This window comes from Gambusia affinis, linkage group LG01 (assembly GCF_019740435.1).
Source record: "Gambusia affinis linkage group LG01, SWU_Gaff_1.0, whole genome shotgun sequence".
Lineage (NCBI taxonomy): Eukaryota > Metazoa > Chordata > Actinopteri > Cyprinodontiformes > Poeciliidae > Gambusia > Gambusia affinis.
Window position 1 is genome coordinate 41,694,845 of NC_057868.1, and position 27,741 is coordinate 41,722,585.

The window sequence follows — 27,741 nt, forward strand, 5'->3', positions numbered from 1 at the left end:
AATAACTCATAATAAATTAAATTAAACGATTAAACTTTAATTAGCAGCACTTCACCTGTCTGTGAACCCTCAGCTTCTTAAATTCCTCCTGGTCGTATCTGCAGAGAAATCAGTCAGTTGATCTGCTGATCAAACCGATCAGTTGAACCCGGTGACTTTTGGACCCTGCGGTCCGGTTCGCGCTTTTACGTGGATCTTTTTGCGCGGTTTCGCTTCCCTGAACCGGACAGATGTCACATCTGCCGCTCTCCTCCTGGGCGCAGCAGGAAACGTCTTTGGCTCCATTGGTAAAAACCGCTGAATGACTTCAGTTTGATTCTTTGTGTCTGCATCAGTTGTGCGGGTTCGGGTTAACACTGCGCATGTCACGGTCGGATTAACTTCTGCACCGTCATTTATTTCCTCAAGATAAACTGCCGGCTCCCGGTTAGACTATAAATGGATCAACACAACGTTGCATCTCTTTAGTTTCCTCTGATGAACTCTTTGGGTAAAGGCTACAATGTCTGCCCATAACCAGTCAGGGTGTGAATTATAACCTGTCAAATGAACCACGGCCTAAAAATTTTCATGTCGTTTAAAAAAAGACAAAAACAAAAACAACAAAAACAGTCAAATGTGGAAAATATTCTGTTAAGGCGACTTCTGGTCAAAAAATGACTCCTGAAACCGGCGCTGGTTCCAAACAGGGTTTTATTTCTCTTCATGGATACGATAATCAGCGTCATGATGATTAAACATAAATAGTTTATTCTTTAAATCACAGCGATTATTTACAGAACCAGACGGTACAAACACGGTTCTGATCCAAACGGCACACAAAACCTGTTCAGATTAGATGTTTCAGATGATAAAACTCAAACTTCCTGAAGCTGCACAGAAAATAGAGCCGGTTCCACCCAAAACATCAGTCTAAAGCAGAGTCCAGTATGTAGTCAGAGCCCAATGGTCAGTAAGTCAGAAGTTCAAACTCGTAATGGAAATACAAATTCTACAGGAAGTAGACTGATCTGCACTCCGCATGTAGAACAGCAGAGAAAATGTTTCCAGGTGATCCAGGAAGTAGACACAGCCCAGAAGAGAGCTAAAACTAGAACCAGCTGCAGAACTTTGATTCTGTCCTGGGGGGAATCCAGGAAGTAGTCTAACCCTTGGAGTGTTAGTCATTAATTGCGGCGGGTCCGGTTCTGGATCGGAGGGGCTACAGAACTTAGCAGACAGCAGAACCCCAACCTACTGGTCCGTTCTACTCTGGGTCAGAACATCAGCTGGTTTTGTGTGAAAGTCAACAGAACCTTCTGTTTTCCACCAACAGGCTCATCAGGCCGGTTCTGAAGGTCCAAACATGGGAATCGATCAATTAAGGACAGAACCGGTTCTGGTTTAACAGAACCCAAAACTGACCTGGACCAGAATAGGTTGTTCAGAACCAGACCCAGTCGGACCTCCTGCTGCAGGTCAATGCAAGCTGCTGCCTGAAGGTTCTGGTGCCACCTGGTGGCAGAAAGCGGCCCAGTTCGTCTGCAGTGATGGGCGGATCCGATAGAATCTTTGGTTCTGTCTTCAAAACATTTTGTAGTAAAGTTCAGCGTTGTGTTTCCAGCTCACTGATTGGCTGTCAGTCTGTGCTCAGTTGTCATGGTAACTGTTTCAGACAGGAATTGATGAGGTCAGGGGTCAGCATGCTGTAAGATTCTCCAGATCATAGCCAGGACCCAGAGAGGTGAGCGGTGCAGTCTAATTACAGTACATTCAACAAATGAAATGAGACCAAGTGTCTTCAGAGCTCCTCGTCCTCCGTCCCCGAGACCTTCTGGTCCAAATGGACACGAACCAGACCAGAGCCCACACCGGCTCCAGAAAGTAGACAGACCCCAGCAGGTTGTGAATGCAGTGAGTGAGCAGGAAGGAAGCAAGCAGGACGGATCCAGATTATAGTCTCATCCAGAACCGGTAGCACCGCTAACACCCAGACCGCCCTCTTTACTGAGTCGGACTAATTCCTGAGACAGCAGCTCCAGGTCCTGCAGGAAGACACAGAGGTTTGGGTCAGAACCTTTAGGTCACTCCACTCCACAACACTTTCTGCAGATTATTCCTTCAATCATTTTATGCAAATAAACAAATAAACCAATTTTTACAAATCAGAAAATCTATATTTTAAAGAAGCGGCATCGACTTTCTGATGATTAAGTAAAGCTTTAATGTATAGCATGTTTATCATGCTTGGAGAGTGTAGCGTGTTCAGATCGCTAAGCAAAAACATGACTGTCAGGTTAATTGGTCTCTCTAAATCAGGGCTCTCAAACTCCAGTCCTGGAGGGCTGCTGTCCGGCAGTTTTTAGATGAGCCACAGGTACAAAACACTGGAATGAAACGGCTTAATTACCTCCTCCTTGTGTAGATCAGTTCTCCAGAACCTTAATGACCTCATTATTCTATTCAGGTGCAGCAGAGACTCATCTAAAAGTTGCAGGACTGCAGCCCTCAAGGCCTGGAGTTTGAGACCCCTGATCTAAATTCTCTCTAGGTGTGAGTGTGTGTGTGAATGGTTGTGTGTCTCTGTGTTGCCCTGCGACAGACTGGCGACCTGTCCAGAGTGACCCGCCTCTCGCCCAGAACGTAGCTGGAGAGGAACCAGCAACCCTCCTGACCCCATTAGGGACAAGGGTGAACAGGAAATGGATGGATGGATGGATTTAGCGTGTTCCGATTGCTAAGCTTGTTTAGCATGCTTAGCGTAGCTACCTTCTGCAGGTGCATGTTTTTGGTCAGTTGCTCCTCCAGCATGTTCTGCAGCTTCTTGTTCATCTCCCTAAGGTTCTCGTCTCCGGGTTTCACCAGATCTCTGAGCACCGAGCCCAGACCTCCTCTGTCTCCTTGGGAGCCTCCGTGAGCTGCCAATGCGCCGCCCGACACATCTATGAGAGAGGTCAGAGGTCAGGATGAGACTGGAAGATTCTGGATGGTAACCGTGAAGGAGGCTGTAACTGGGAAACAGACCCGGCCCGGTTCTGGTTCTGGCGTTCTCACCTCTGCGGCTGTCCATCACGTAGGTCTCGATGATGGCGCTCTTTCTGCAGATGTCCTCGGCCATCGACGAGCAGCTCACCTCCAGGTGCTTCACCTGCACCAGGTGGAAAAGCGTCAGTACCGGGGAACGTGGTTACCATGGCAACGGCTCATCGGATCCAATCACCACAGCAACAGCTCACCTTCTCCTCCAGCATCCATTTCTCCTGCTGAACTTCAGCCAGCCGCTGGAACAGTTCCCCGACCTCGTCATCAGAAAGCTCGGCGGGTCGCTGCGACTGCGGGCTGCCGGCGCCGGACTGGACGGAGACATGTTGGGGTCAGAGGTCACCTACACCTACCAACATTCACCTGCTCTACACCAACTTCTGGGAAACACCTGGAAAAAACCTGGAAGCTGTTGATGCGTTGACGTTTATCTCCGGCCAACATGGATCCATAAAGCTGATCTCAGCCGGTTTGCTTTATTATTATTCATTTGTATCAAGATGGCGCCCTGCTGGAGGGAACAGCTGAAATCTTCTTTTCTTGTCTCTGGTCCTTGGGCCTTCTTCTTACCTGCGGACTGTCGTAATGAGGCGTAACCATAGCAACCAGACCCGTCCTCTGGGGGTAGCTGTGACCCCGAATCCCAGGCAAGAGCTCAGGATGAACTTCCAGCAGACAGAGAGCCAATCACAGGAGCAGGCAGGATGCTACTCTGGACCTGCAGTCAGGGGCTTTCTGAGAGCCGCTGTAGCACCAACAGCTACAGGGGCCCATCAATTCGAATGTCTCTTAACATGGATTCTCTCTGCAGCTCAGAAAGTTTTGGTAAAAGAAGCAGCAGCTGAAAAAGTTGACCCACCCTGTTCTGATTGGCCGGCTGCACGTCCTTCATCACGTCTCTGTAGGAGAACGAGGACACCGAGGACGAGTCTCCGGTCTGCTGAGTCCGGCTGGGACTGCTAATCTCAGACAGGACCAGCTCCTCCAGACCTGAAGGACAAACAGTTGGACAGAACCGACAGAGCTGGACAGAACCGCACCTGATTCTGGAGGTCGGTGAGCCCAGCAGGTGATGACATCATTGCCTCAGGTGCGTTTACCTGTCCTAGTCCTGCTGTTGGTCAGGATGTCCTGCAGCCGCTCCTGCAGCTTGTCGGCCCGCTTCCTCTCCAGCTGCAGCTGCCGCTTCAGGTCCTTCAGCTGCAGAGACGCCTAGCGTTAGTCGGCGCCGCACAACTCTCACCTGCTGCGGGCCGGCTGGAACTCACCGCAGAGCTGCCCTTCTTCTCCAGGATCCGCTGGCCGTCCACCGTGTCCTTCAGCTCCTGGAGCAGGAACAAGATTTCTGACTGAATGGACCAGGACCCGGCCGCCTGGGCCAAACTTTTAAGACTGAAGGTAATTTGGAAGATTAACCAAAGGCCCGCCTCTATCAGGTTCTGTCCGGTTCTCTTCGACCAGATTTGTTTTCCTTGAGCAGATCCGGGTCGGCCCGGCTCAGACTTTAGTACCTACTTCAGCGGTAGAACCAGCAGGACAGATGGAGGTACGGCACAGAAGCCATCTGATTGGCTGCTGACTGCATTCATTGATTGGCTCGTGATTTATCCAAAACCACGTGGAGCGTTTAGAATGTCAGTTTTCCTGCTTTCAGAGAGAGAGCTGCTCAGCATGGAGGAGTCTGATCAACGTTTATCAGCAGAATGACGATGAATTAGCCGCTAGCTGCTCTGAAATACAGATTAAAGAGAGAAACGCGTTTTTCTCTCAGCTTTTGACTGCCTCGCCTAGATCCAAAAGGTTGTAATTATATTTACATGCACAGTGAAATAATACGTTGATCTGAGTCTTCATCAGTATGTTTGGGCCAGCAATTAATTTCTATAAGACTATTTAATATCTGGGCTTATTTGGGTCCATCGGTACCAGAACCCGGCGGTTCTCCAATACTGAGCGTCGTTGACCACAGCAGGCACTGCGAGGAACAGAGCGCATGGTGGAAAAGCTCACTACTAGAACCCAACGCACATCAACAGGTTGGTGAGCACAAAACGCCTCAACTGAGCCCCCTAGTGGAATAGTGTGGAAACGCGTGACAGCGATGGCGGCCGCTGCTGGCAGCTTCAGTAGCTTCTGTTCTCTGTGGAAGTGCTGAAACTAGCAGCTGACAGTGAGGACGACGATGATCTCACCTGTCTGAGCTTCCTGATCGTCTCTCTGTCTTCATCTCTCTCTTTCTCCACCTCCACCAGCTGCTGCTTCCATCCCTCCATCTCAGCTTGTTTCTCCTGCAGGAAACAAACATCGGACATAAATAAACCGCCCGAGGTCAGCGGTTCTGACCCCTGACCCTGGCTACCTGCAGCTGCTGGCCGTGTTCCTCCTGCAGCATCTGGACGTCCTGCCGGTGCCGCTCGCCGTTCGTCTCCAGGTTCTCCTGCTCACACACAGACAGCAATCAAGTCGCGGTTCTGCTAGCCGACCCTGCCGGTGCCGGTTCCGGGCCGGCGCTGGACCCACCTCGGCCTCCTTCAGCCGCCTCTCAAACCAGCCCCTGGTTCCCTCCATGGCCTGGAGCTGCTGCTGCAGGTCCTCCAGCTGCTGCTGCAGGCCCTGCATCTCTCTGGTCCGGCCCTGAAACACAGAACGGATGTGAGACTTCCGGCCCGGACGGGTCCGCTGCTCCAGAACCAGAACCAGAACCTTCTCCTCCTTGAGCTGCTGCCGGATCTCCTCCTCGGAGCGGTTCTTCTCCTCGTGGAGAACCCGCAGTTCCTTCTCATAGCGAGCTCTCACGCCGAGGACCTGAGGGGCGAGACGCACCAATCAGCTTCAGGCGGCCCAGTCAAAGTAATGTTTGGACCTCACAGGTCCTTAGAAGCCAGAAACCTGCAGCACTGCTCTCACCTCCTTCTCATGCTGCAGCCTGAGGTCAGACAGCGCCTCCTTGTGGTCAGACTTCACCTGGTTTAGCTGAGACGCCACATCGTCCAACATGGCCTTCCGCTTCTCCGCCGTCTGGAGGGGGAGGGTTAGGGTTAGGGGGGGGGGGTTATGTGTGTGTGTAGGGAGTGTGTAAGGTGTGTGTAAGCATTCCTACCTTCCTGGCCTCCTCCAGCTCCGCCAGCAGCTGCTCCTTCTCCTGCGTCTCCTCCGTCAGCTGCTCCAGCAGCTTCCTGTTGGCGAAGCTGGACTCCTGTGGGGGAAAAGAGGCGGGTCGGGTCAGCCACAAGGAGACGGTTAGTGGCGGCGGGTCAGAACCTTCCAGGCGCTACCTGCAACTGGGAGCTGAGGTCGTCCCTCTGGGCCAGCAGGCCCTCCTGCTCCGCCCTCCTCTGCTGCAGCTCCACCGCCAGCACCTCCTGCTGCTCTCTCAGCAGGTTCAGCTCCTGCGTCTTGGATGTCTGGATCTGAACATAGGTCAACAGTAGTCAGTACCCTGAAGGTTCTGCAGGAATCGAGCCGCTGGATGGAGGACGGAGGGTTCTGGGCGTTCTGCAGTGACGGCAGCTTTCCTGTGGGTGGCGCTTTGTTACCTGTTCCAGAGCGGCCAGGTTCGTCCTCAGAGCGTCGTTCTCCTGCAGGACGCTGTCCACCTGCTCCTGACTGAGTGCGCACTGATTGGCCGCCTACAGTACCGCAGACAGGGGGCGGCAGAGAGAGGAAAGCCAAGGAAAGGAGAAGAAGAGTGAATGCTGAGAGAAAGCATGCTAGATTTAGGAGCAGATCGGGTCAGAAAGCAGAACTGCAGCAGAACCAGAACCCGATTCAGGTTCAAGCAGAGAGAATTATTCACTAGAGGCAAAAAGCAGAAAGGCAGACAGCGAGGTAGTTCCCTGACCCTGGGGGGGCGTAGCTACTGCCCCCCCAGGGTCCAGGGACAGTAGTTACCTGGTCCTTCAGGGCCTGCAGAGCCGCTTGGTGCTGCGTCTCTTTGCTCTCCAGCTGCTCCTTCAACTCCACTGCCACCTGAACAAACATGGAGGCCGCTTGTTGCTAACCGCTCGTAGCTAACAGCTCGTAGCTAACAGCTCGTAGCTAACCACTCGTAGCTAACCGCTTGTTGCCAACAGCTTGTTGCTAACGGAAGGGTTGATAAAGTCACTGATGATGTCACAGTCTGAGCTCTCACCTGATTGGCTGCTGTCAGATCTGACTGCAGCTTCTGCAGCCGCAGGTTGGCCGCCTTCACTTCTTCTTCTCTCCTCTGGTTGATCTCGTCGATCTTCGTCCTGAACACAGACACAGCGGGTCGGACCGGTTCTGTTTATTCTGTTTATCCAGGTCGGACTGATCCCGGTTCTGTAAACTGGGCCCAGTTTATCGGACTGTGACCCGTTTTTAGAGAATACTGTGTTCTGATTGGACCCTTCCTTCTAAAGCAGAGAATATAAAAACAATGAATGCTCCTTAATACTAAATAAATGATCAAATTAATTAATATGCAGATTTAACTCAAGTTTCACAATAATTCATGATGATGTCATCACAGAAAGTCAACAGGAAGTGATGTCACCGATCCAGAGATTATTCTCCCATCAGGCACCGCTCCAGTTCTGACCTGCTGTCGTTGTACAGAGCCTCCTTCTCCGTCTGCAGGCGCTGGAAGCTGCAAAGCAACGCAACAGTTACAGCAACTTCAGGAAGAGAAGCTCAGTTTAGTTTGTTTCCGGGCTTCTGGAGCTTGGTTGCCCCCTGCTGGAGAGACAAAGCCTCACACGGTGGTGATGATGCAGATGCTCTCCTCAGAGTCTTCATCATCATGACCTCTGACCCTGATGGACTAGAAGCTTTAGTGTTTCTGAACTGGAGCTGATCTATTTCGACTTTCTGCAAATTAAAACGCTTCAATGTTTCTAATAAACTGAACAGCAGATCAGCTGGAGCAATTATTGATTATAACTGGATGCTAAAGGTGATCGACAGTTTTGATCCCACAGTGTGAAGCTAACCTGGGCCCCTAATCGCCCCCCTGGACCCCTAATCGCCCCCCTGGGCCCCTAATCGCCCTCTCTGCCCCCCGGCTCCTCACCTCTCCTGCTTCTTCTTGATCTTGTCCGTCAGCTGAAACAGAAGCAACAGTCATTACTTATCGTGACCTCCTGACCTCCAGCTGACTTGCTGCAGCCAGGACTCACCTTGATGATGTCCTCCTGCAACCTGGAGACGTCGGCCAACCGGGACGTCTTGGGGGAAAGGGAGTGGGGGGATTACTTTGCTGCAGCTCTCAGTGTGTATCGGTGTGTGTATCGGTGTGTGTACCTCCAGGGCCAGCAGCTGCTCCCTCAGCAGCCTCTTCTCCTCTGTCTGTGTGTTCAGCTCCATTTCCATCTGCAGCTGCAGCTCTGGAACAAACAGGGAGTTGGAACTGACCAGCCACTGCCAGGAGAGAATCCCTGTTGTATTACATCCTGTTGTATTACATCCTGGCGGTCCGCCATCCTTACTAACCCCCCCGCCAGGCCAAGCGCTACTTGTTTTGGATTTTAGGAAAAAAAATTAATTTAAAAAAATCACTTTTTTTCCCCCTTTTTAAAATCCGGATTGGAAGCGTTGCTCTGAGCGTTTCACTGGCGGAACAGATTAATTCCTCAAATTTATAGTTGATGCATTCAAAGCCGGGAGAGCGGACCAATCACACAGCTGGCGCCTCAGCGCCCGGCCATTGCTTGCTCTCCTAAGTTGACCTCAGCACAGATCACGCGCCTCCTTTCACTCAAAGTGGACTCAGGCTGACCTGTATTAATTTTCCATCAACCCCGTGTGAGGAATCATGTTTCTTTGGAGAACTTTACATCAAGGTAGGAGCTTAAAACCCACCGTGTTAGCGCTGGTTGTGCAGCTCTATGAACCACAGGAATAACTTGTAGTCGCTGTGAGAATGATTTATCTTTGTGTGCGGCCTTTCCATCTCACCACACTGCCCAGCGTGTGGCGCTGTCGCCCTGTAAAGCTCATGTTTGTGTTCCCGGTTGGTCGGAGCGTCGGCGGCTAACGAACCAGCGCTAACCTCATCATGCAGGTTCAGCCGGTGAGGAGCTTCACGCTCTCCTCGTAGTCACGCTTCCCGCTGGTTTTATATTATTTTTAGTATTATTTTTCCAGTTACACGATGCAACAAACCATATCAAATGCTTTGTCCACTAGTCAGAGTTCATGTGAGATCTGAAAATCTCATCCCTTAAAGTTGAGCAACCAAAACGGTTTCTGTGACTCTTTTCAGGTTGGTCAGTTAATCTGCAGCATTAGCAGCATTGAATTAAATCTCAGTTTGTTGCTCATCTCTGCTCAGTGCAGCAGATTGAACTCATCCTGCAGGGCCGGTCCAAGGCTGCATGAGGCCTGGGGCAGAATCTGATTTAGGGGCCCCTTTTGCTGCTAAAACATCAGCAGCTCTAACAGCTTCTGAGTTGATTTAATCTGGGAGGAGGGAGGAGATTAACTGGCCAACCTGAAAACAATCGGGTATAATTACAGTTTATTCATTTGTATTTGTGAACAAATAAATTAAACTCAAAGATTAAACTCACAGCATCAGATTGTTGCTATGGTAACAAAACAATTTAACTTTGAATATTGTTCTTTGAACTTTTACAAAGTAAACTTGCCAACTCCATAAAATCCTACATTTAAATGTTAAACAATTTAAATCTTTTAATTTATGTTGAAACCATTAAATCAAATTCAGCAGCTTTGATCATCTCAGTAAATAAATGTTACTTTTATAGATCTTAAATGTTGACATATTAACATTTATGGCCCCTGAAGCCCTGGGGGCCCGATGGAGCCGCTGACTTGATTTGGTTTAAACAAATTGCAAATAATTAATATTCATTTTAATTATACTTTTTGATTTGTTGTTCAGACTAGTTTAAATAGTTTCACTGGAGATGTTTTCCAGTAACATTTAATGACCCAGTAATATTTTTACATTTCCTGTCTAATTAACATCTTTAATAGTAAAACATGGCGGACCGACCGCCGGGCTCAGCAGCTTTACTGGGGGAAACCCTGATGACCCGACTCGCTGCTCAGACCACAAGGAGAACCGGAGGAGAACAGGGTCTATGTTCGGACCAGAACCGGACCTGGAGCGGTTCTGGAGTCCATTCATCAGTTACTGATGAATAGACCATCTGTTTCCATGGAAACGTCTGGAGCCTCAGCATCTTGAGCAGCAAGTGGGAACCATCAGAATCGCTCAGCGTGGTTCTGGATCAGCCAGAACCAACCAGAACCGGGCTTTGTTCAGGACCAGAAGTAAGCCCGGTTCTGGTGGATCTACATGGAATCAGCTTACATGGAAAAATAAAATAAAATATTTAAATTGAGACGACTCATGTAGCAACGCAGAGGAACTCACCGTGACGCTGCTGCTCTGACTGCTGCAGGCCGCTCTGAATCTGAGGGACAGAAACGGGTCAGAACCGGGTCGGACTGAACAGAACTCTGTGGTCCAGCTTTGCTGCAGGTACTCACCTGTTCCTCCCTCTGTTTGGTTCCCTCTGGCCCCGCCCCCACCCCGCCCCCTGCCACATCAGAGACTCCATTGGTGCCAGCTGGCCCATCTGTCTCCGTGGCAACGCTCTGGTCGCCATGGGCAATGGGCACCTTCTGCAGTTCCCCATCAGAACGCTCTTGGAGAGCTGCAGGAGAAGAGGAGCGACTGAAACATCTGTCAGAAACGGAGCGGATTGAACCAAAATGAACCCGCCTGGTCCAGACCGGACCGGACCTCCAGAACCCTCCCGTCAGACTCACTCCTCAGCTTCTTGTGCAGCGCGGCGTTCTCAGCCTGCAGGCGCAGCAGCTCTCCGTCCGCGGGGCCGTGGGTGGAGTCAGCAGGGGGCCCAGAAGCTCCGCCCCCTTCCTGCAGGCGCCGGTTCTCCGTCTCCAGCTGCTCAATCTGGGTGCAGAGCTGAGGAACAGGGGTCAGGCTGTGGTGACCTCAGGTGACCTCAGGTCGCACAGAGGTCGCCCTCCCTACCTTGGACAGCTCGGCCATCAGCGTGCTGTTCTGCAGCCGGAAGTCGTCCTCCTGGCTGTGCAGCTTCCCCTGCAGCATCTCGTTCTCACTCAGCAGAGCCTCCACCTCCTGCAGCAACACACCTGGGGTCAGGATGGGGTCACAGTGCCTGGTAACCATAGCAACCAAGAGCGGAACTCACCTGAGCCTTTTTACTCTTGTTTACAGCCTGAAGAAAAAAAGAGACAGAAATCAGTAGAGGCAGAAAGAGAGCAACCAGCAACCAACCGGCAACCAATCGGCAACTAACCGGCAACCAGCCAACAACCAGCCGGGAACTAACAGGCAACCAGCTGGCAACTAACCGGCAACCAACTAACCGGAAACTAACTGGGAACCAGCCAATCACCTTCTGAGCTCTGACTAGGTCTCTCTCCAGAACGCTGAGCTTCAGGCGGACGGCGTTCAGCTCTGAAACAGAAACAGAAGTTAGTTTATACCAGTACTGACATGGTGGAGGAAGAGTGATACTGTGGGCTGGTGTTTTACCTGCAGAGTTTTTCCTGAGGTCATCAGACAGCTGGTAGTTCTGAGTCCGAAGCTCCAGCAGCTGAGCCTGAAAAGCACAAACAGAGGGGTTAGCTAACAGGAACCAGCTTCCCCTTCTAGTCAGTCTGAAGCTCTGGAATAACTGGAGTCTTTAACATGGATGCAGTGAAACATCGCGGCCCGCAGCATAACTGTTCACCAGCCAATGTCAGGCTCAACTAACCCTGAAATAGTTAACCTGGCAACACACTGACACATCATCAGTAGAGGAGTCTGATACCATGGCAATAAACTCCGACTCTGCTCTTCCTGGAACCAAAGATGAAATCAGACCGTCTAGAAACGTTTCCTCTAGTAGATTCTCACTGCAGCTGCAGGAGCTGCAGCGGGTGGAGCTGAACTGAAGGCTCTCCAAAGGATCAACATCCTGAATCAGTGATTGAACCAGCAACTGATCCGACGGTTTGTTTGTTTGCTTGCTCCAATCAGTAAATATTAACATACAGAGCAGGACGTGGTCTACCTGCACAGGTGAGCCATGAGTCACATGACCCAGGTTTATCTGAGGTCATGGGGTCAAAATCTTGACCAGTGAGGGACGAGCAACAGCTCAGACAGACCACAGTCCCAGATGACCAATCAGAATGTTTCATGAACTCTGACACTGAGACAGTCATCTTAATTGTTACAGTTAGCGTCTGCTAGTTTTTCATATTTAGCATTTTTTAGTTAGTTGCTCACCACTGGAAATGACGATTTTATTGTAAATGCACATTCTCCATTATGGTGCACATTTTTCTAATTGTCCAACAGAAAAAAAACTATATATATATAGTTATATATATATATATATATATATAAATACACACACATACAGTATATATATATATACACTCAACAAAAATATAAACGCAACACTTTTGTTTTTGCTCCCATTTTTCATGAGATGGACTCAAAGATCTAAAATTCATTCCAGATAAACAATATTACCATTTCTTTCAAATGTTGTCCACAAATCTGTCTAAATGTTTGATAGTGAGCACTTCTGTTTTGCTGAGATAATCCATCCCACCTCATAGGTGTGGCACATCAAGATGCTGATCTGACATCATGATTAGTGTACAGGTGTACCTTATACTGCCCACAATAAAAGGCCACTCGAAAAAAGGCCAAGACGATGTTGAATATGGCCGACTTTAGATCGGAGCGGTCAGACGATCTACCGACTGGACCAGGTGACACACCTCACAGTACAGGATGATCTGTTACGATTATCGCAAGCAACAATCGGACGGGGAGGGAGTTGCAGTAAAACTGCCAGGCCTTGTGGTGGTAATAAGGTTGGGGATCACTGCTATAGCAGACATCTTTCATCTTCCAGTGACAATTTGGGGAATTTCTTAACACCAAGTCCCCAGGAACGTCTGTGCCAAGTTAGATTCTTGTAACTGCATGTTGTAGATTTTACTGAAATATTAAATGATGTGCCACACTAATATCTAAATTCTTTAGATGTTAAAGACTTTAACTATCCCAGAGCTTCAGACCTGAAAACATTCTTCACCAGGACCTCTGGATAGCTTCTGTAGCTCTTTCAAACTATTTATTTTCATCCAGAAACTAAAAAGTTAGCTAAGAAACCTACAATCACCCATCTGAGCACATTAAATATTCCATCTTCTTCTGCTCCATTCAGGGACCTCCGTGTTGGATCACCTGTCTTCATTTCTCCCTACAGCCTCTAGATCCGGCTTTCCTCACGTCTCCAACCTGGAGTGACCCTCTGATCGCACGCATCACCTTCATTTCTTCTGACTATCTACCTTCCACTGACTTTTCTTTTCCTGAAACGTCCAACATGTGAGGGCTGATGAAGAAAGTGAACTTTGCTCCTAATTGCGTCTGAACCCGGATGTCCTGGTCGGGTCATCCATCATCACCTGACTGATGACTCAATTTTTCCTGGAATTAAATACTCTGATGATTGTTAGTCTTTAAACACCATCACCTCCTCGGTCCGGTTCATGCTGACATCAGCGGCTCTTGGTTCCACCTGTGGCCGAGACAGCTGGACCTGAACGCGGCCAGCTGCGTCCCTCAGACCCGGTGACTGTCAGCTGACAGAGACATAACGGTCAACAGCACAGAGGCTAGCTAGGTGACAGCTAGTAGAAAGTGTTCATCATTCTGAGAGGGGTCCCGGCTCAGACTGAGACCTCTGCCCATCACAGCCCCAGATAAACGCATTTAGCCCTCCAACCCCGCATCCTCAGCCCCACAGACCCGACCAGCTAGCTCAGTTACCCGCTCCAGATGAGCGGCTAAAGGTTAGCACGGAGCTCTAACGTCCTCCGGCAGCGACGCTCCGCCCGACCGCTGCTCCCTTCGGGTGTGCCTGCTACCTGACAGTTACCCTGCTGACCGACGAGGACCCTCCCGCCGCTCCTTCTCACCTGCATCCGGTGGAACTCCTCCTCGGACAGAGCCTGCGACGCCGCCATGTTCCCGGAGACCTGCTAGCTAGCAGGCTAGCAGCGGCGAAGATGGGCAGAGAGGACAGAGGTCTCACTCTGACACTGAGACGCAGCTCAGAGCTCACTTTGTTGCTGAGCTCATTCCAACAGCCAGGCTCCCATAGTCGGCTAAAACCGGATCGACTCGTCTCTTGAAGGGGTTTCTTTAGACTGTGGCCGCTTTTTGCATCCATTCATCGATAGCTTGAATAAAAACATCGTATCTACTTATATAACTGTGCCAAACACCCAATCACGTGACTGAATATGTGATTATCAAGGTCAATTGTACTAATTATATCTTCAAACGATTTATGGTGAACATTTCCAGTTCACTATAAAACCTGTAAGAAAATCCTCTAACTGCCGACCAATCACCATTGAGCAGCGTTAGCCCCGCCCACTAAGGATGAGAAATTCAGTTTGCTACAAATAACTAACATATTTACTTTATATCTATATAGGCTTTGAACATGTAATGACAAATTAAAATGATCATTCAATTTTCAGCTAAATTCATCATTGAATCAATAATAGAAATCTGAAATGGGATAAATTAGCTGATTATATCTTGCAGATTTCTTAAAATGGTGACATATTCATTTACATCTTTGGTGCTTTTTTCACGTTTTTATTAAATTGTTGTGTTTTTGGCGCTGGCCTCTCGGTTCTTCTTCATGGTAGTTTCCGCTGTCAGGCTTCTTCTTTCTCTTCTCCTTTGAAAGGTTTGCAGTAGTTTTCTGTCTGCCGGTGTTTGGCTGAAAGGACTGCTTCTGTTTGCTTCTGTTTGCCGGGTTCTGGTTCTGCAACCGGCCCGGTTCCGACCGGCTGCAGGTGAAACGCGGCTCCACAGTGAGAGAGCAGCTGTGTGTTTGAGGAAGGACGGCCTTCTGTGATGAAGTGGCACAATAAAAGCCAGTGAGGTAATCAGTCCGGAGCGGTTTGTTTCATTCAGGTTCCTCACTTCCTGGTTGTGAGGTGAGCGAGGAGCTGAATTATTAACTGACGGTTAAAGTCAGAGACAGAACTGAGACGCAGTCAGAGTGAGAGTGAGCCGCTGACCGGAGCTGGTCATGGATCTGCTGCTGTCCGCCCTGAGGGCCGTGGACCCGGCCGCCGTAGAGCGGGAGTACCAGGTCAGTGTCACCGCTGGAAAACGGGTTTAACTCCTGACGGCGGCACCGCTGGGCCTGGAGCATCAGGGAAACGGTTTGTTCTCTTCCTGTTTGCCTCAGAGGGAAACTTCCCTGGAAAAAGCTGCCAGTGTTTCAGCATTTCTCTGAGCCGGTTATTCAAACCGGCAGAAAGATGCTGCCGGCTTCATTTGGTTAAAGTATGCAGGCACTTTCTAAACATTTCACTGTTTCACTGCCTGGTCGTTCAGGTTGGGGTTCCACCAGGAACCGTTCTGGGTTCCCTGGGATTTCTGCAGAATTTACAGGAAGGTGAGGAAACTTCTAGAGGATTAAAGCTGAATTAAAATTTACTGATTTATCAGTTTATCACAGAAACCTCTGCACACATCTTCTGCAGTGTACATTCTGCTGGGGGTCAGAGGTCAGGGGTCGGGGGAGGCGTGCTGTGCAACCAGCATGCTACTGGAGGAGTACCTGGAGAGAAACACACAGGCTCAGGGAGAACGGCCTGGCTGGGATTCAAACCAATAACCTTCCTACCACCAGGCAAAGCGGAAACACAAGCAGGAACCGGCCAGGGGTCAAAGGTCTGGTTTGGACTGGTTTGGCCTGTTTTGAACTGGTTTGAACTTATTTGAACAGTTTGAACTGGTTTGGCCTGGTGTGGACTGGTTTGGACTGTTTGAACTGGTTTGTACTGTTTGAACTGGTTTGGCCTGGTTTGGACTGGTTTGGACTGTTTGAACTGGTTTGGACTGTTTGAACTGGTTTGTACTGTTTGAACTGGTTTGTACTGTTTGAACTGGTTTGGCCTGGTGTGGACTGGTTTGGACTGTTTGAACTGGTTTGTACTGTTTGAACTGGTTTGTACTGTTTGAACTGGTTTGGCCTGGTGTGGACTGGTTTGGACTGTTTGAACTGGTTTGTACTGTTTGAACTGGTTTGGCCTGGTTTGGACTGGTTTGGACTGTTTGAACTGGTTTGGACTGTTTGAACTGGTTTGGACTGGTTTGAACTGGTTTGGACTGGTTTACAGTGGTTTGGACTGTTTGAACTGGTTTGTACTGTTTGAACTGGTTTGGCCTGGTTTGGCCTGGTGTGGACTGGTTTGTACTGGTTTGGACTGGTTTGAACTGGTTTGGACTGGTTTGGACTGGTTTGAACTGGTTTGGACCGGTTTGAACTGGTTTGGACTGGTTTGAACTGGTTTGGACTGGTTTACAGTGGTTTGGCCTGGTTTACAGTGGTTTGTACTGTTTGAACTGGTTTGGCCTGGTTTGGACTGGTTTGGACTGTTTGAACTGGTTTGGACTGTTTGAACTGGTTTGGACTGGTTTGAACTGGTTTGGACTGGTTTACAGTGGTTTGGACTGTTTGAACTGGTTTGTACTGTTTGAACTGGTTTGGCCTGGTTTGGCCTGGTGTGGACTGGTTTGGACTGTTTGAACTGGTTTGTACTGTTTGAACTGGTTTGGCCTGGTTTGGACTGGTTTGGACTGTTTGAACTGGTTTGGACTGGTTTGAACTGGTTTGGCCTGGTTTACAGTGGTTTGGCCTGGTGTGGACTGGTTTGTACTGGTTTGGACTGTTTGAACTGGTTTGGACTGGTTTGAACAGGTTTGGACTGGTTTGAACTGGTTTGGACTGGTTTGAACTGGTTTGGACTGGTTTGGCCTGGTTAGGACTGATTTGGACTGGTTTGGATTGTTTGGACCGGTTTGAACTGGTTTGAACTGGTTTGAACTGGTTTGCCCTGGTTTGAACTGGTTTGGACTGGTTTGAACTGGTTTGCCCTGGTTTGAACTGGTTTGCCCTGGTTTGAACTGGTTTGGACTGGTTTGAACTGGTTTGCCCTGGTTTGGACTGGTTTGTACTGGTTTGGATTGTTTGGACCGGTTTGAACTGGTTTGAACTGGTTTGAACTGGTTTGGCCTGGTGTGGACTGGTTTGGACTGGTTTGAACTGGTTTGTACTGTTTGAACTGGTTTGGACTGTTTGAACTGGTTTGGACTGGTTTGAACTGGTTTGGCCTGGTTTACAGTGGTTTGGCCTGGTGTGGACTGGTTTGTACTGGTTTGGACTGTTTGAACTGGTTTGAACTGGTTTGGCCTGGTTTGGACTGGTTTGGACTGGTTTGGACTGGTTTGGCCTGGTTTGGACTGGTTTGGACCGGTTTGGACTGGTTTGAACTGGTTTGGACTGGTTTGGACTGGTTTGAACTGGTTTGACTGGTTTGAACTGGTTTGCCCTGGTTTGGACTGGTTTGGCCTGGTTTGAACTGGTTTGAACTGGTTTGGACTGGTTTGGACTGGTTTGAACTGGTTTGAACTGGTTTGGACTGGTTTGGACTGGTTTGAACTGGTTTGGACTGGTTTGAACTGGTTTGGCCTGGTTTGGACTGGTTTGAACTGGTTTGGACTGGTTTGAACTGGTTTGGCCTGGTTTGGACTGGTTTGGACTGTTTTACAGTGGTTTGGACTGGTTTGGACTGGTTTGAACTGGTTTGGACTGGTTTGAACTGGTTTGGCCTGGTTTGGACTGGTTTGAACTGGTTTGGCCTGGTTTGGACTGGTTTGAACTGGTTTGGCCTGGTTTGGACTGGTTTGAACTGGTTTGGACTGGTTTGGACTGTTTTACAGTGGTTTGGACTGGTTTGGACTGGTTTGAACTGGTTTGGACTGGTTTGAACTGGTTTGGACTGGTTTGAACTGGTTTGAACTGGTTTGGACTGGTTTGAACTGGTTTGGCCTGGTTTGGACTGGTTTGAACTGGTTTGGACTGGTTTGAACTGGTTTGGACTGTTGGACTGTTTGGACTGTTTGAACTGTTTTGGACTGGTTTGAACTGGTTTGGACTGGTTTGTACTGGTTTGGACTGTTGGACTGTTTGGACTGTTTGAACTGGTTAGGCCTGGTTTGGACTGGTTTGAACTGGTTTGGACTGGTTTGAACTGGTTTGGCCTGGTTTGAACTGGTTTGAACTGGTTTGGACTGGTTTGAACTGGTTTGGACTGTTGGACTGTTTGGACTGTTTGAACTGTTTAGGCCTGGTTTGTACTGGTTTGGACTGGTTTGTACTGGTTTGGACTGGTTTGTACTGGTTTGGACTGTTTGAACTGGTTTGGACTGTTTGAACTGGTTTGTACTGGTTTGGACTGTTTGGACTGGGCAGACAGAACCCACAGCAGTTCATGATTCATCCAATGACAGAACGTGATTTAATGTTGTGTTTTGATTATTGATTTTATGCTTCATTGTGTTTCTGTGTTTGATTTGGTGTAAACTTCTTTGAAATGCCTTGATGCTGAAATGGGCTATACTAATAAAATTTGATTTGATTTTTGATCCAATCAAATCATGGAACCAGAGCCTGTGGCTGCAGAACAGGCTCACAGCACCATCCCTCCTCCACCGTGCCTGAAAGTCAGAGGTCAAGGGTCAGGGTATGTTGGTTTGGGCTTTCTCCAGCCGTGGTTCTGTACACGACGGTCAAACCTTCATCAGAGTGAGAGGTTCTGGTTTTACTTCTTGTGACCCAAAACCACTCCACAGCATTGAATGACTCAGAGCAGCTGTTGAGGTCCGATTGGCTCAGGTTGGTCCCTTTCAGTCCTACTGGTCCCCATTGGTCCCTGTTGGTTCTGAGGTTCTGAACTAGGTCTCTGCTTCTGCTTTCTGAGCCACAGGAAGTTCTGCTTCCTCGTTCGGTTTCTGCCGGTTCATCATGAAGCGGTCACACAGCAGGGGAACCAGTTCCGCTCCCAGTTCTGACCAGATGGGCCCAGTCCCTTACTGGACCCCTCAGTATTTATTGGTCCTGACTGGTCTTGGCTAGCGCAACACGTAGCAGAGTTTATAAATCTCACTGGTAATGCTCTTTCCAGTAAGCTAAGTCCCAGTTAAGAAAACCAGTTTGAAATACTTGGTTAATTAAACAACAATCAATTCTGTTACAAATCAGAGTAAAAATGACAAAAATAAACCATGATATAAAGAACAAAAAGCAAATAATAAATGGAAGCAATTATTAAAAACCAAAGATCATAAAAGATTTTTAATGAAAATGTTGGAGTTATTTATTCTTTATTTCTTTATCCATTTGGATTTTGTTAGTTAATTCTTAAATTTCGACCCACTGTGGGTCGGTCCACTGTGGGTCGGTCCACTGTGGGTCGGTCCACTGTGGGTCGGTCCACTGTGGGTCGGTCCACTGTGGGTCGGTCCACTGTGGTCTGGTAAAGGACCAGCAGACATTTGGGTCTCGTGGTTTCTACCACAGCAAGAGAAGTAGACCGGAGAACAAAGGAAAGTTTGAACTGTAATTGTTGCTGAAAAGGAAAATCAAGACAGTTAACAAGTTGGACATTAAAGTTCTTTTGGCTGCGTGGAGAATCTGGACCCAGAACCTCTTAGTGGCTGAAGGAACTTTTATTGGATGTTTCTTTGGCAAACATCACCACTACAGAAAATGTTCAGAAATCAGTTCACACACCTGAATCTGTGACACACCTCCCCTCACCTACCTGCTGCCTGTGTGTGTGTGTGTGTGTGTGTGTGTGTGTGTGTGTGTGTGTGTGCAGATGGTGCGTTCCCAGTCGCTCCAGTTAAAGAAAGCTCACGGTTTGACCACAAAGGTTGGATCCCTAAAAGAGAACGCCAAGAAGAACCGATACAAGGACATCCTACCATGTATGAAGACACCGTCCCTCCATCCTCATCGTCTCTTTTCTCTGCCCAGTAGAAGTGTGTTGTATTTTCCCGCTCGGCTCTAACGCCTCTTTGCCCTTTGACCCCGTCTCTCCATCCAGATGATCAGACCCGGGTGGTTCTGTCTCTGCAGACTTCAGCTTCTGACTCCGACTACATCAACGCCAGCTTTGTCCAGGTGGTGCAGCTCAGCACTCAGGTGTCTCCTGCTGCAGTGGGAAAGCTGGTTGTAACAGCACTGTTTGTCCTGTAGGGGGCGTCGGGTGACTGCAGATACATCGCCTCCCAGGCGCCCCTCAGTTCCACTCTGACTGACTTCTGGAGGATGATCTGGCAGCACAAAATCAAGGTCAGTGTACCAGCAGGAAGTAGTCTGGTCCCCAGGAAGTAGTCTGCTCCCCAGCTCCAACATGGCGCTCCTCCTTCACCTACAGGAAACTGTTGCAGTGAAGTTAATTATTCGCCAGCTGAGCTGGTTCTGGTTCCTGTCAAAGGAGCAGTTTGGCCTCTGACCCCGTACAAAGCCACGGGACCAATCAGAAGGAAGATGAAACTGATGTGTTCAGCAGGGTTCATAACACCTGCACACAGATTCTGGGACCTGGTGCTCCAGGGGTCAAAGGGCACTGCCGGCTGGTTGGTACAGTCACCGTTTCAAGATGAACCTATTTCAGATCAAACCTGAAAAACGAACCAGAAATTAGACTGAGACAAAAAGCTTCATCATCGCCTTCCTCCTGATCTCAAGGAGCAAAAAACAATAATGCAACGTCTTCTATAAGATTTATTTGAATGTATTTTCTAATTTAAGCTCAGAGCTGAACTTTAGAGAGCGTTCAGACTGAATAGTCCGGTAGACTCGGTTTGATTGGGGACTAAAACTGCAACATTTGTTACATTTTCAGAACTCTAGTTCTCATTCACACCGCACTGAGTCAAACAAACTAAAACTAACTGAAACCCGTGTTCCCCCTGTCGCCTGTAGAGGCGCTGCACCAAGAACTAAAAACGGAGCAGTGTCAGATTTTAGGGGCTGTAGGATTTCTTCATTGATCTTCATTACTAGTCTGGACATCGCCTGTTAGCCGCTAATGCTAGCGACGCTCCTGCAGGCGCCGTTACTAGGCGGTGAGTCTGTCCACTAAAACCAGGCCGTTCCAACGCGGGATGAGCAGCAATCCGTCACAAAATGATGCAGCGCCTTTATTTCTGACCCGATTTCGATAAACATGGCTTCAGTTAAAGCTGAGGAAATTGCTGATGCTTGTAAGTTTTCTCCCTTGATATAAATCTATAAACAGTTTAGTTTCTATCAAGATGCAAGAGAGGACTAAGCAACTTCCTCCATCCTATTTGATGATTATGTTCAAACAAACGAGGCGATTAGTTCAGTTTTTGTCATTTAAAGGTATAAAAATGACAGCAGCTGCAGAGCGCCACAGCAAAGGGACAATAAGCTGATAAAAAGTTGTAAAACAACTTCAAACCATTTATATTCTGCTTTTCCTTGCTTAATGTCGGCACGCAAACCCGTTGATATGACAACCGACGCATTTTCATAAACCCGCAGAGCAGAGTAATATATTACCCAGAATGCCCTGCACTGTTGCTAACTTCCTGCTGTTGAAACGGCCTCCAGTCAGGTTGCATTCAGACAGGTTTTCTACCGTTTCAGAGTTCACTTCAACCGGACCGAGACCGAGGGTTTTAGGCTAAGCAGAGGTCGCTTTTTAAGTCCGTTTTGGAATTCAAATTTGCATTCAGACTTCCCAAAAACATCAAACTTTCTAGACAAATGGAGTAGAGTCTGATTCAGGACTCTAATCCTGGATGGTCTGAAAGCAGCATTAATCATCTCCTGGCGGCGGCCATTGCAGCGGGGAGGGAAGGCCACTGATTGGCTGATAGACCAACAGGTGAACTTCAACTTCTACATCTGACCGACTCGTTTAGTCACCAGGAAGGTTCAGCACCACTAGGACAGAAGGCTGCACCTGCTGCACCTGCTGCACCTGCTGCACCTGCTGCACCTGCTGCACCTGCTGCACCTGCTGCACCTGCTGCACCTGCTGCACCTGTCCACAGTTGTCCTCTGGGGACAGACTAACTTCTGGCTCTGTGTTTCAGGTGATAGTCATGGCCTGCAGGGAGATCGAGATGGGAAAGGTATAGTTTCATTTTCTTATTTTTATTCAAATTATTTAAAGTGTTCATATTTTTTTCCTGTTGAGACATTTATGGCTGACGTGTATAAAACATGAGTCAGAGAGGTTTGGTTCTGGTTCTGCAGAGGAAATGTGAGTGCTACTGGGCAGCTCCTCATCAGTCTGCAGCGTTTGGACCTTTCGCCGTCACCACGGTAACGGCCCGGTCCTCTCGTCTTCCGCGTCCTGCGTGCCGAATGTGACGTGTTGTTCCTCTGAACGTCCAGCAGGTGGAGTCGCGGCCCAACCGGGACGTGGTGGTGCGAACCCTGGTGGTCTGCTACCAGCAGGTAGGCGCTCACCTTGCTGGCCCCAGCTCAGGTCACACCTTCCTCACTCTTCTTCCTCTCCCGCAGGACGTCCACTCGCTGGTCCAGTTCCAGTACCTGTCCTGGCCTGACCACGACGTCCCCTATGAGACAACCGGGATTCTGGACCTGCTGGACCGAGCCAGGAGCAGCCAGGCAGCCGAAAGCTCTCCTGTCCTGGTCCACTGCAGGTACACAGAGGTACAGACAGACAGACAGACAGACAGACAGACAGACAGACAGACAGACAGACAGACAGACAGACAGACAGACAGACAGACAGACAGACAGACAGACAGACAGACAGACAGACAGACAGACAGACAGACAGACAGACAGACATAGTGAGACGTTGTGTCGTCCTCTGATCAGTGCTAAACTTCACATCATCTCTGCAGCTTGTTTGTGCCAACAGGCTGATTACAGGTCAGCTGGTCATTAACATTCAACAGGACACACACACACACACACACAGACACACACACACACACACAGAGACACACACAGAGACACACACTTAGCAGATGCACTAATCATGTCCATTGTGCATCAACAGCAGGTGTTACCTGCTGCATATTCACAGCCTCCTGTTCTGTGTGTGTCTCTGTGTGTGTCTGTGTGTGTGTGTGTGTGTATGTGTGTGTTTCAGTGCAGGCTGTGGGAGGACAGGAGTCATCTGCGCTCTGGACTACATCCATGACCTTCTGGTTACCAAGGTAACCCATGACAACAGAGCAGGTCTCCCCCAGCAGGAGCCCAGCTGGTCGGTGACATCACTGCCAGGAGGTCAAGCAGAGGTCACAGGGAAAAACCTGGAGGTTTTGTCACTGACCATCTGGAATCCATCCCATAGTTTACCTGGAGGAGACCTGTGAGCTTCATCACATGGTTCTGGTTCTGGTTCTGGTTCTGCAAGGCTTCATCTGTGATGGTCTCTTCCCTCCTGCAGAGGATCACCGAGGACTTCAGCATCCTGGACCTGGTCCTGTTGCTGCGGAGACAGAGACCCTCGGCGGTCCAGACCAAGGTAGGACTCCATGTTGGTTCTGGTCAGCAGCATCTCCCTGCGGGTTCCTTGCGGTTCCATGATGCGGACCCGTCTCCAGCTGTCTCTCCTGGGCCAGCTCGGTCCAGAGCTGGACAGCCGGGTCTGGGAGTTGGACCGGGCCTGAAGGCTGCAGACCCCAGCCCAGAGCATGACTCCACCTCCACCAGCAGGGGCGACCCGGGGAGTGTTTCTGACTGCGGTTGTGTTTCCAGGACCAGTATGGGTTCATCTTCAGCGCGGCCGCCAGCATGTTGGAGCGCTTCCTGCAGACGCCTGAGGACCGGCTCTACAGCAACCTGCCGGAGGTAACGCCGCCGCCGTCGCCACCGCCCTCTGGGCTCTGCCGCTCAACAAATAGATTCTAGTGTGCAACGCTGGAGGAAGAGCGCTTCCTGCAGACGCCTGAGGACCGGCTCTACAGCAACCTGCCGGAGGTAACGCCGCCGCCGTCGCCACCGCCCTCTGGGCTCTGCCGCTCAACAAATAGATTCTAGTGTGCAACGCTGGAGGAAGTCCTCTCAAAGCACTGCAGAAAGAGGAAGTGGTGTACTGACTTCCTGTATGAAAATTAGAGCTGCAGCTTGACAACAAGCGGCTGAGATCACAGACAGAAGGAGACCAGGAGGACGGCGGCTGATCGGTGGGATCGGCTCTCGGCTAGTCGCTTCCTGACTCGCTCCGGTCTCTTCGCTCCACTCTTCAGCTGATCAGGTTGAATATCTCCTCCTTCTCCGTTCAGACAGAAATCTCTGTGAAAGAGGCGGTGTGGCGTTCGCACCCTTCCGTCTGAAGGGTGCGAAGGTGATGACACTTTTATTCAAACTCAATACAAACTAATGTCTTTGTGGAGCGTCGGTTCGCTACCGTCGGCTGCAGGCTGACCGCCTCCTGACCTCTCGACCCCTCTGCCTGCTCCTTCTGCAGCAGCTCTGTGATCCACCGCTTCTCCAACATGAACCTCTGATACAGATGGAGATGGTGGAGTTTCCTTCAGTCTGACTTTGACTAGGCCATCTTGCAGCAGCTGCGCTTTCATTGGTCTTCAGAGGAGGCTCCTAGTCTTGTTCTTCCTCCAGATGCTAATCAGAAAACATCTGGATGAGATTCATGTTTTTGTTTCTGGAACAAATGTTTTTTCAATGAGGTAGTTTTCCAGGACCTCCCAGGACCTCCCAGGACCTTCCAGGACCTTCCAGAACCTTCCAGAACCCTGCACTGATTCAAATCCTTTCCTGTCTCCAGGTGAAAAAACGAGACAAGAAAACCTCAGCAGCTACATCTTCATCCGTTAGCAGGTAGAAATCAGTTTGTGTGTGTGTGTGTGTGTGTGGGTGTTTAGGTGTGTGCGTGTGTGTGTGTTTAGGTGTGTGCGTGTGTGTGTGGGCGTGGGTGTGCGTGTGCGTGTGTGTGTGTGTGTTTAGCTGCGGGCCACAGAGACAGATGGGCTGTTTCACCCCAAGGTGTTGAATTAACACTTTCTCACCTCCTCTGTTAGTCGCCATCCCACCACCTCCATATGTTGCCATGTTACCGTGACAACCAGGCTGAGGAGGAGGAGGAGGGTCAAGAAAAGATGGAGTTAGGAAACAAGGAGCGCTGGGGAGGAGAAAGGGAAGACGAGGGTGTAGAGGAAGATCTCAGAGATCAGCTGTTAGGTCTTCCTTATGAGGAAGTTTAGCGTAACCATGACGACCACACAGCTGGATGAGGAAGTGGAGAGCAGATTAACTTCCTGTAGAAACGCAAATATTCAGCTGGTCGAGATTCTCTGAGCAGAAGACGATGAACCATCAGATCCTCCATGATGGTAACTGGTTACTGGTTAGTGGTCAATGGTTACTGGTTACTGCTTGCTGGTTAGTGGTTGCTGTTTAATTGTAACTAGCTCATGGTCAATGTCAATGTCAAATTTATTTATATAGCACTTTAAAACAGGCATAGAACTGCACCAAAGTGCTGTACAAGAATGACAACAACACAAATGAATAAAAACAAAGTTCAATTAAATGCCAAGGAATAAAAATGAGTTTTAAGAAGCAATGGTTACTGATAACTGGTTAATGGTTACTGATAACTGGTTAATGGTTACTGATAACTGGTTAATGGTTACTGGCTGGTGGATCCAGGTTGAATATATTCTGGAGTTTATGGTACTGAAGTTAGTTTCCGAACCAGAACCAGATTGAACCCAATCCTTTAACTAAAGAACATTTTTGCTGCGTTTATGTCCTGATGTTGGAGCTCTAAGGTGCCAGTCTGTCCTCGACCCGGTCCGTTTGTCTCTGACTCGTCTTCTGTCTGTCCACAGCTCAACCGCCATGAATGACACCTACGCTGTGGTCAACAAGGCCAAGCAGCCGCACCGGACCACATCAGAACCATCCTACTCCTCCGTGGTCACGCCCAGGTCCAACCCAGGAACCAGGTAGATGTCCGGTCCAGTACCCAGAACCTCAGACCCAGTTGGTTCCACGGACCTGCAGTCCTCATACTGTTTGGTCCCTGCACGACCAGGACTGAGGTTCTGGCCCGGTTGCAGTCAATGGATGGAAGTGTGTCCATGCAGTGTGCAGGGAGCAAAAGGTTAAAGTTCAGCCCTGATAAAGCAGCGGCCTCCAGGTCTTTTGGACCAATGAAACCAAAGCAGGCCCAGATTTTCAAAGTGGGGGGGCTGCAGTTCTCTAGGAGACCACCAGGGGTGCCAAGGGAGAACTGAGATGGAAAAAAGGTCAAAAATAAGATTTAATCCAACAGGTTTTTAATCTAACTTAGTCATTATGATGAAATCTAAGTTTAAATCTTTGAAATGTTATTTTTCCATTCAGATTTTTCTGTTTGGCTGCCAGTCTAATTCAGATGCTGTAGCTCCTCAAGCTACGCTAGCTAGAGGAGCTACAGCATCCTCGAAGCAGAAGGTCAGAGGAGCATTTATGCTAAGCTAATGTAAAAATTGCTGAATCGTGAATAAAAGTGAGGAAAATGTTTCAAAACTTGATGTTTTTTTGCAAAGGTAGTAGCATGGTGCGTTGCTTGCAGTTAGTACCGGGGGGGGGGCATGAAAACATTTCCTCCATCTTTAATCAGCTCCTTCCTCCTTCCAGAACCGTGCTGCCATCCCATCACTATGACAACGACTTCAGCGCAACGTCTGCAGCTCCCATCTACAGCGCTGTGAAGCCCAAGGTCAAGCCGCTGACATCGCCCCCCTCAGCTTCGCCTATTTACGACATCGCCGCCCCGACCAATCAGAGGGAGGACCCTCACCTGGTGCCAGGTCAGTCCCTGCAGCGGCAGCCAGGTGTCTGCAGGGGCGGGGCTGAAGGTGTGACCGTGTGACTTGTGTTTCCCAACAGAAGCAGACGACGACTATGAAGACGTTTCCTCTCCTGCCTCAGACGTCAGCAGCTTCTTCACACCTGGAGGCATCGGTCAGTTCACCTGGAGCAGATCGGCTCTGTGGCTCACCTGCTGCTCAGCGAGCACAGACACACTTTACACACAGATTCTTGTGTTTTCAGATTCTCTCTGCTTGGCTCCAGTTGCCAATAAGCATGTTAATCAGCACCCTGTGCTTCTCAGTGACATTGTTGTTGTTAAGCAGATGTTTGTTGCCATGGTTTCTCTGTTTTTCTCTCTTTCTGCAGGTGCAGAAGCAGACCAGAGTGTTATCTTCTGTCCTCTCCTCTTTTCTTTCTTCTCTGTGTCCGTCACTTTAGAAATGGTTTCTCATTGAGTTATTTATCTTTATATAAGCTGAATTAGGCACCGGGTTTATTTAACTCAACTGCTTTTAGTCTGTGCCTCACGTCGCACAGTCAGGAGAAATACATTAAATGTTTTTGTCTTCAGGAATTAGACGGCGCCTTTGGGTTTCCAGTAAAAGTAATGTGTTTTGTTCTGGTTTCTGTCAGGTTTTAACTGTCGCATCCAGAAGCCAAAAGGACCCAGAGATCCTCCGGCGGCCTGGGGACGGATGGAGAGGTGAACTGGTTGAACTGGACCAGTTACCCATCTGGAATCACTGTAGGCAGCCGGAGTGGTCAGCATTTAGCCGACTGACATTACTGTGATTTGTTCAGTTACTGTAATCTTTTAACGCTCTGTTTTTGTTTAAAAATTAACCAGAGCTTCAATTTGTTTATGATTTAACTGAAATATGTCAAGTTTAACAAACTAAATTTGATCTAATTTGTCTGAAAATTATCTGCAGATTTTGTACACAGAGTTTTTGACCCATAATTCACAAACTTTTCCGATGTGGCTTCAGCTTCAATAAAAATGGGAACAGCA

At 49.0% G+C, this 27,741-nt stretch overlaps 2 protein-coding genes across 8 annotated transcripts; one reads left to right on the plus strand and one right to left on the minus strand.

Moving 5' to 3' along the window:
- Positions 1 to 675: 675 nt before the first annotated feature.
- gripap1 (GRIP1 associated protein 1) lies at positions 676 to 14,361 on the minus strand. Of its 2 annotated transcripts, XM_044137752.1 has the most exons (29): positions 13,990 to 14,359; positions 11,537 to 11,603; positions 11,397 to 11,458; positions 11,190 to 11,216; positions 11,009 to 11,116; positions 10,783 to 10,939; positions 10,501 to 10,667; positions 10,385 to 10,424; positions 8,284 to 8,366; positions 8,160 to 8,207; positions 8,054 to 8,085; positions 7,583 to 7,630; positions 7,154 to 7,253; positions 6,913 to 6,990; positions 6,558 to 6,650; positions 6,297 to 6,431; positions 6,122 to 6,217; positions 5,929 to 6,039; positions 5,725 to 5,826; positions 5,542 to 5,655; positions 5,381 to 5,458; positions 5,214 to 5,309; positions 4,290 to 4,346; positions 4,122 to 4,221; positions 3,881 to 4,011; positions 3,216 to 3,332; positions 3,034 to 3,127; positions 2,749 to 2,921; positions 676 to 2,024 (listed from the first exon to the last, which is right to left on the minus strand). In XM_044137752.1, the coding sequence occupies exons 1-29, from the start codon at positions 14,035 to 14,037 to the stop codon at positions 1,941 to 1,943; spliced, it is 2,646 nt and encodes an 881-aa protein (XP_043993687.1). In that variant the 5' UTR covers positions 14,038 to 14,359; the 3' UTR covers positions 676 to 1,940. The 2 variants fall into 2 exon arrangements, with proteins under 2 accessions (XP_043993687.1, XP_043993763.1); XM_044137828.1 differs by lacking the exon at positions 6,558 to 6,650 and having other exon boundaries at positions 13,990 to 14,361.
- On the plus strand, positions 13,681 to 27,741 carry ptpn18 (protein tyrosine phosphatase non-receptor type 18). 6 transcript variants are annotated; one of them, XM_044138352.1, is made up of 16 exons: positions 13,681 to 13,694; positions 19,765 to 19,873; positions 19,993 to 20,069; positions 20,145 to 20,240; positions 22,019 to 22,057; positions 22,182 to 22,250; positions 22,323 to 22,385; positions 22,452 to 22,594; positions 23,053 to 23,119; positions 23,353 to 23,430; positions 23,664 to 23,756; positions 24,694 to 24,746; positions 25,760 to 25,876; positions 26,553 to 26,725; positions 26,805 to 26,879; positions 27,363 to 27,741. In XM_044138352.1, the coding sequence occupies exons 2-16, from the start codon at positions 19,765 to 19,767 to the stop codon at positions 27,434 to 27,436; spliced, it is 1,326 nt and encodes a 441-aa protein (XP_043994287.1). In that variant the 5' UTR covers positions 13,681 to 13,694; the 3' UTR covers positions 27,437 to 27,741. The 6 variants fall into 6 exon arrangements, with proteins under 6 accessions (XP_043994287.1, XP_043994209.1, XP_043993889.1 ...); XM_044138274.1 differs by lacking the exon at positions 13,681 to 13,694 and adding an exon at positions 14,839 to 14,972; XM_044138116.1 differs by lacking the exon at positions 13,681 to 13,694 and adding an exon at positions 15,018 to 15,185 and having other exon boundaries at positions 22,326 to 22,385.

What these genes read in the sequence shown, in the direction of transcription:
- gripap1 (XM_044137752.1), bottom strand. Translation starts at nt 14,037, where the DNA reads ATGGCGGCGTCGCAGGCTCTGTCCGAGGAGGAGTTCCACCGGATGCAG. An exon ending in GCTGCACAAGAAGCTGAGGA is followed by an intron (nt 10,668 to 10,782) that starts GTGAGTCTGACG and finishes CTTCTCCTGCAG; the next exon opens with CTCTCCAAGAGCGTTCTGAT. An exon ending in AACACGGCCAGCAGCTGCAG is followed by an intron (nt 5,310 to 5,380) that starts GTAGCCAGGGTC and finishes TGTTTCCTGCAG; the next exon opens with GAGAAACAAGCTGAGATGGA.
- ptpn18 (XM_044137954.1), top strand. Translation starts at nt 15,123, where the DNA reads ATGGATCTGCTGCTGTCCGCCCTGAGGGCCGTGGACCCGGCCGCCGTA. An exon ending in ATGACCTTCTGGTTACCAAG is followed by an intron (nt 23,120 to 23,352) that starts GTAACCCATGAC and finishes TCCCTCCTGCAG; the next exon opens with AGGATCACCGAGGACTTCAG. An exon ending in ACATCTTCATCCGTTAGCAG is followed by an intron (nt 24,747 to 25,759) that starts GTAGAAATCAGT and finishes GTCTGTCCACAG; the next exon opens with CTCAACCGCCATGAATGACA.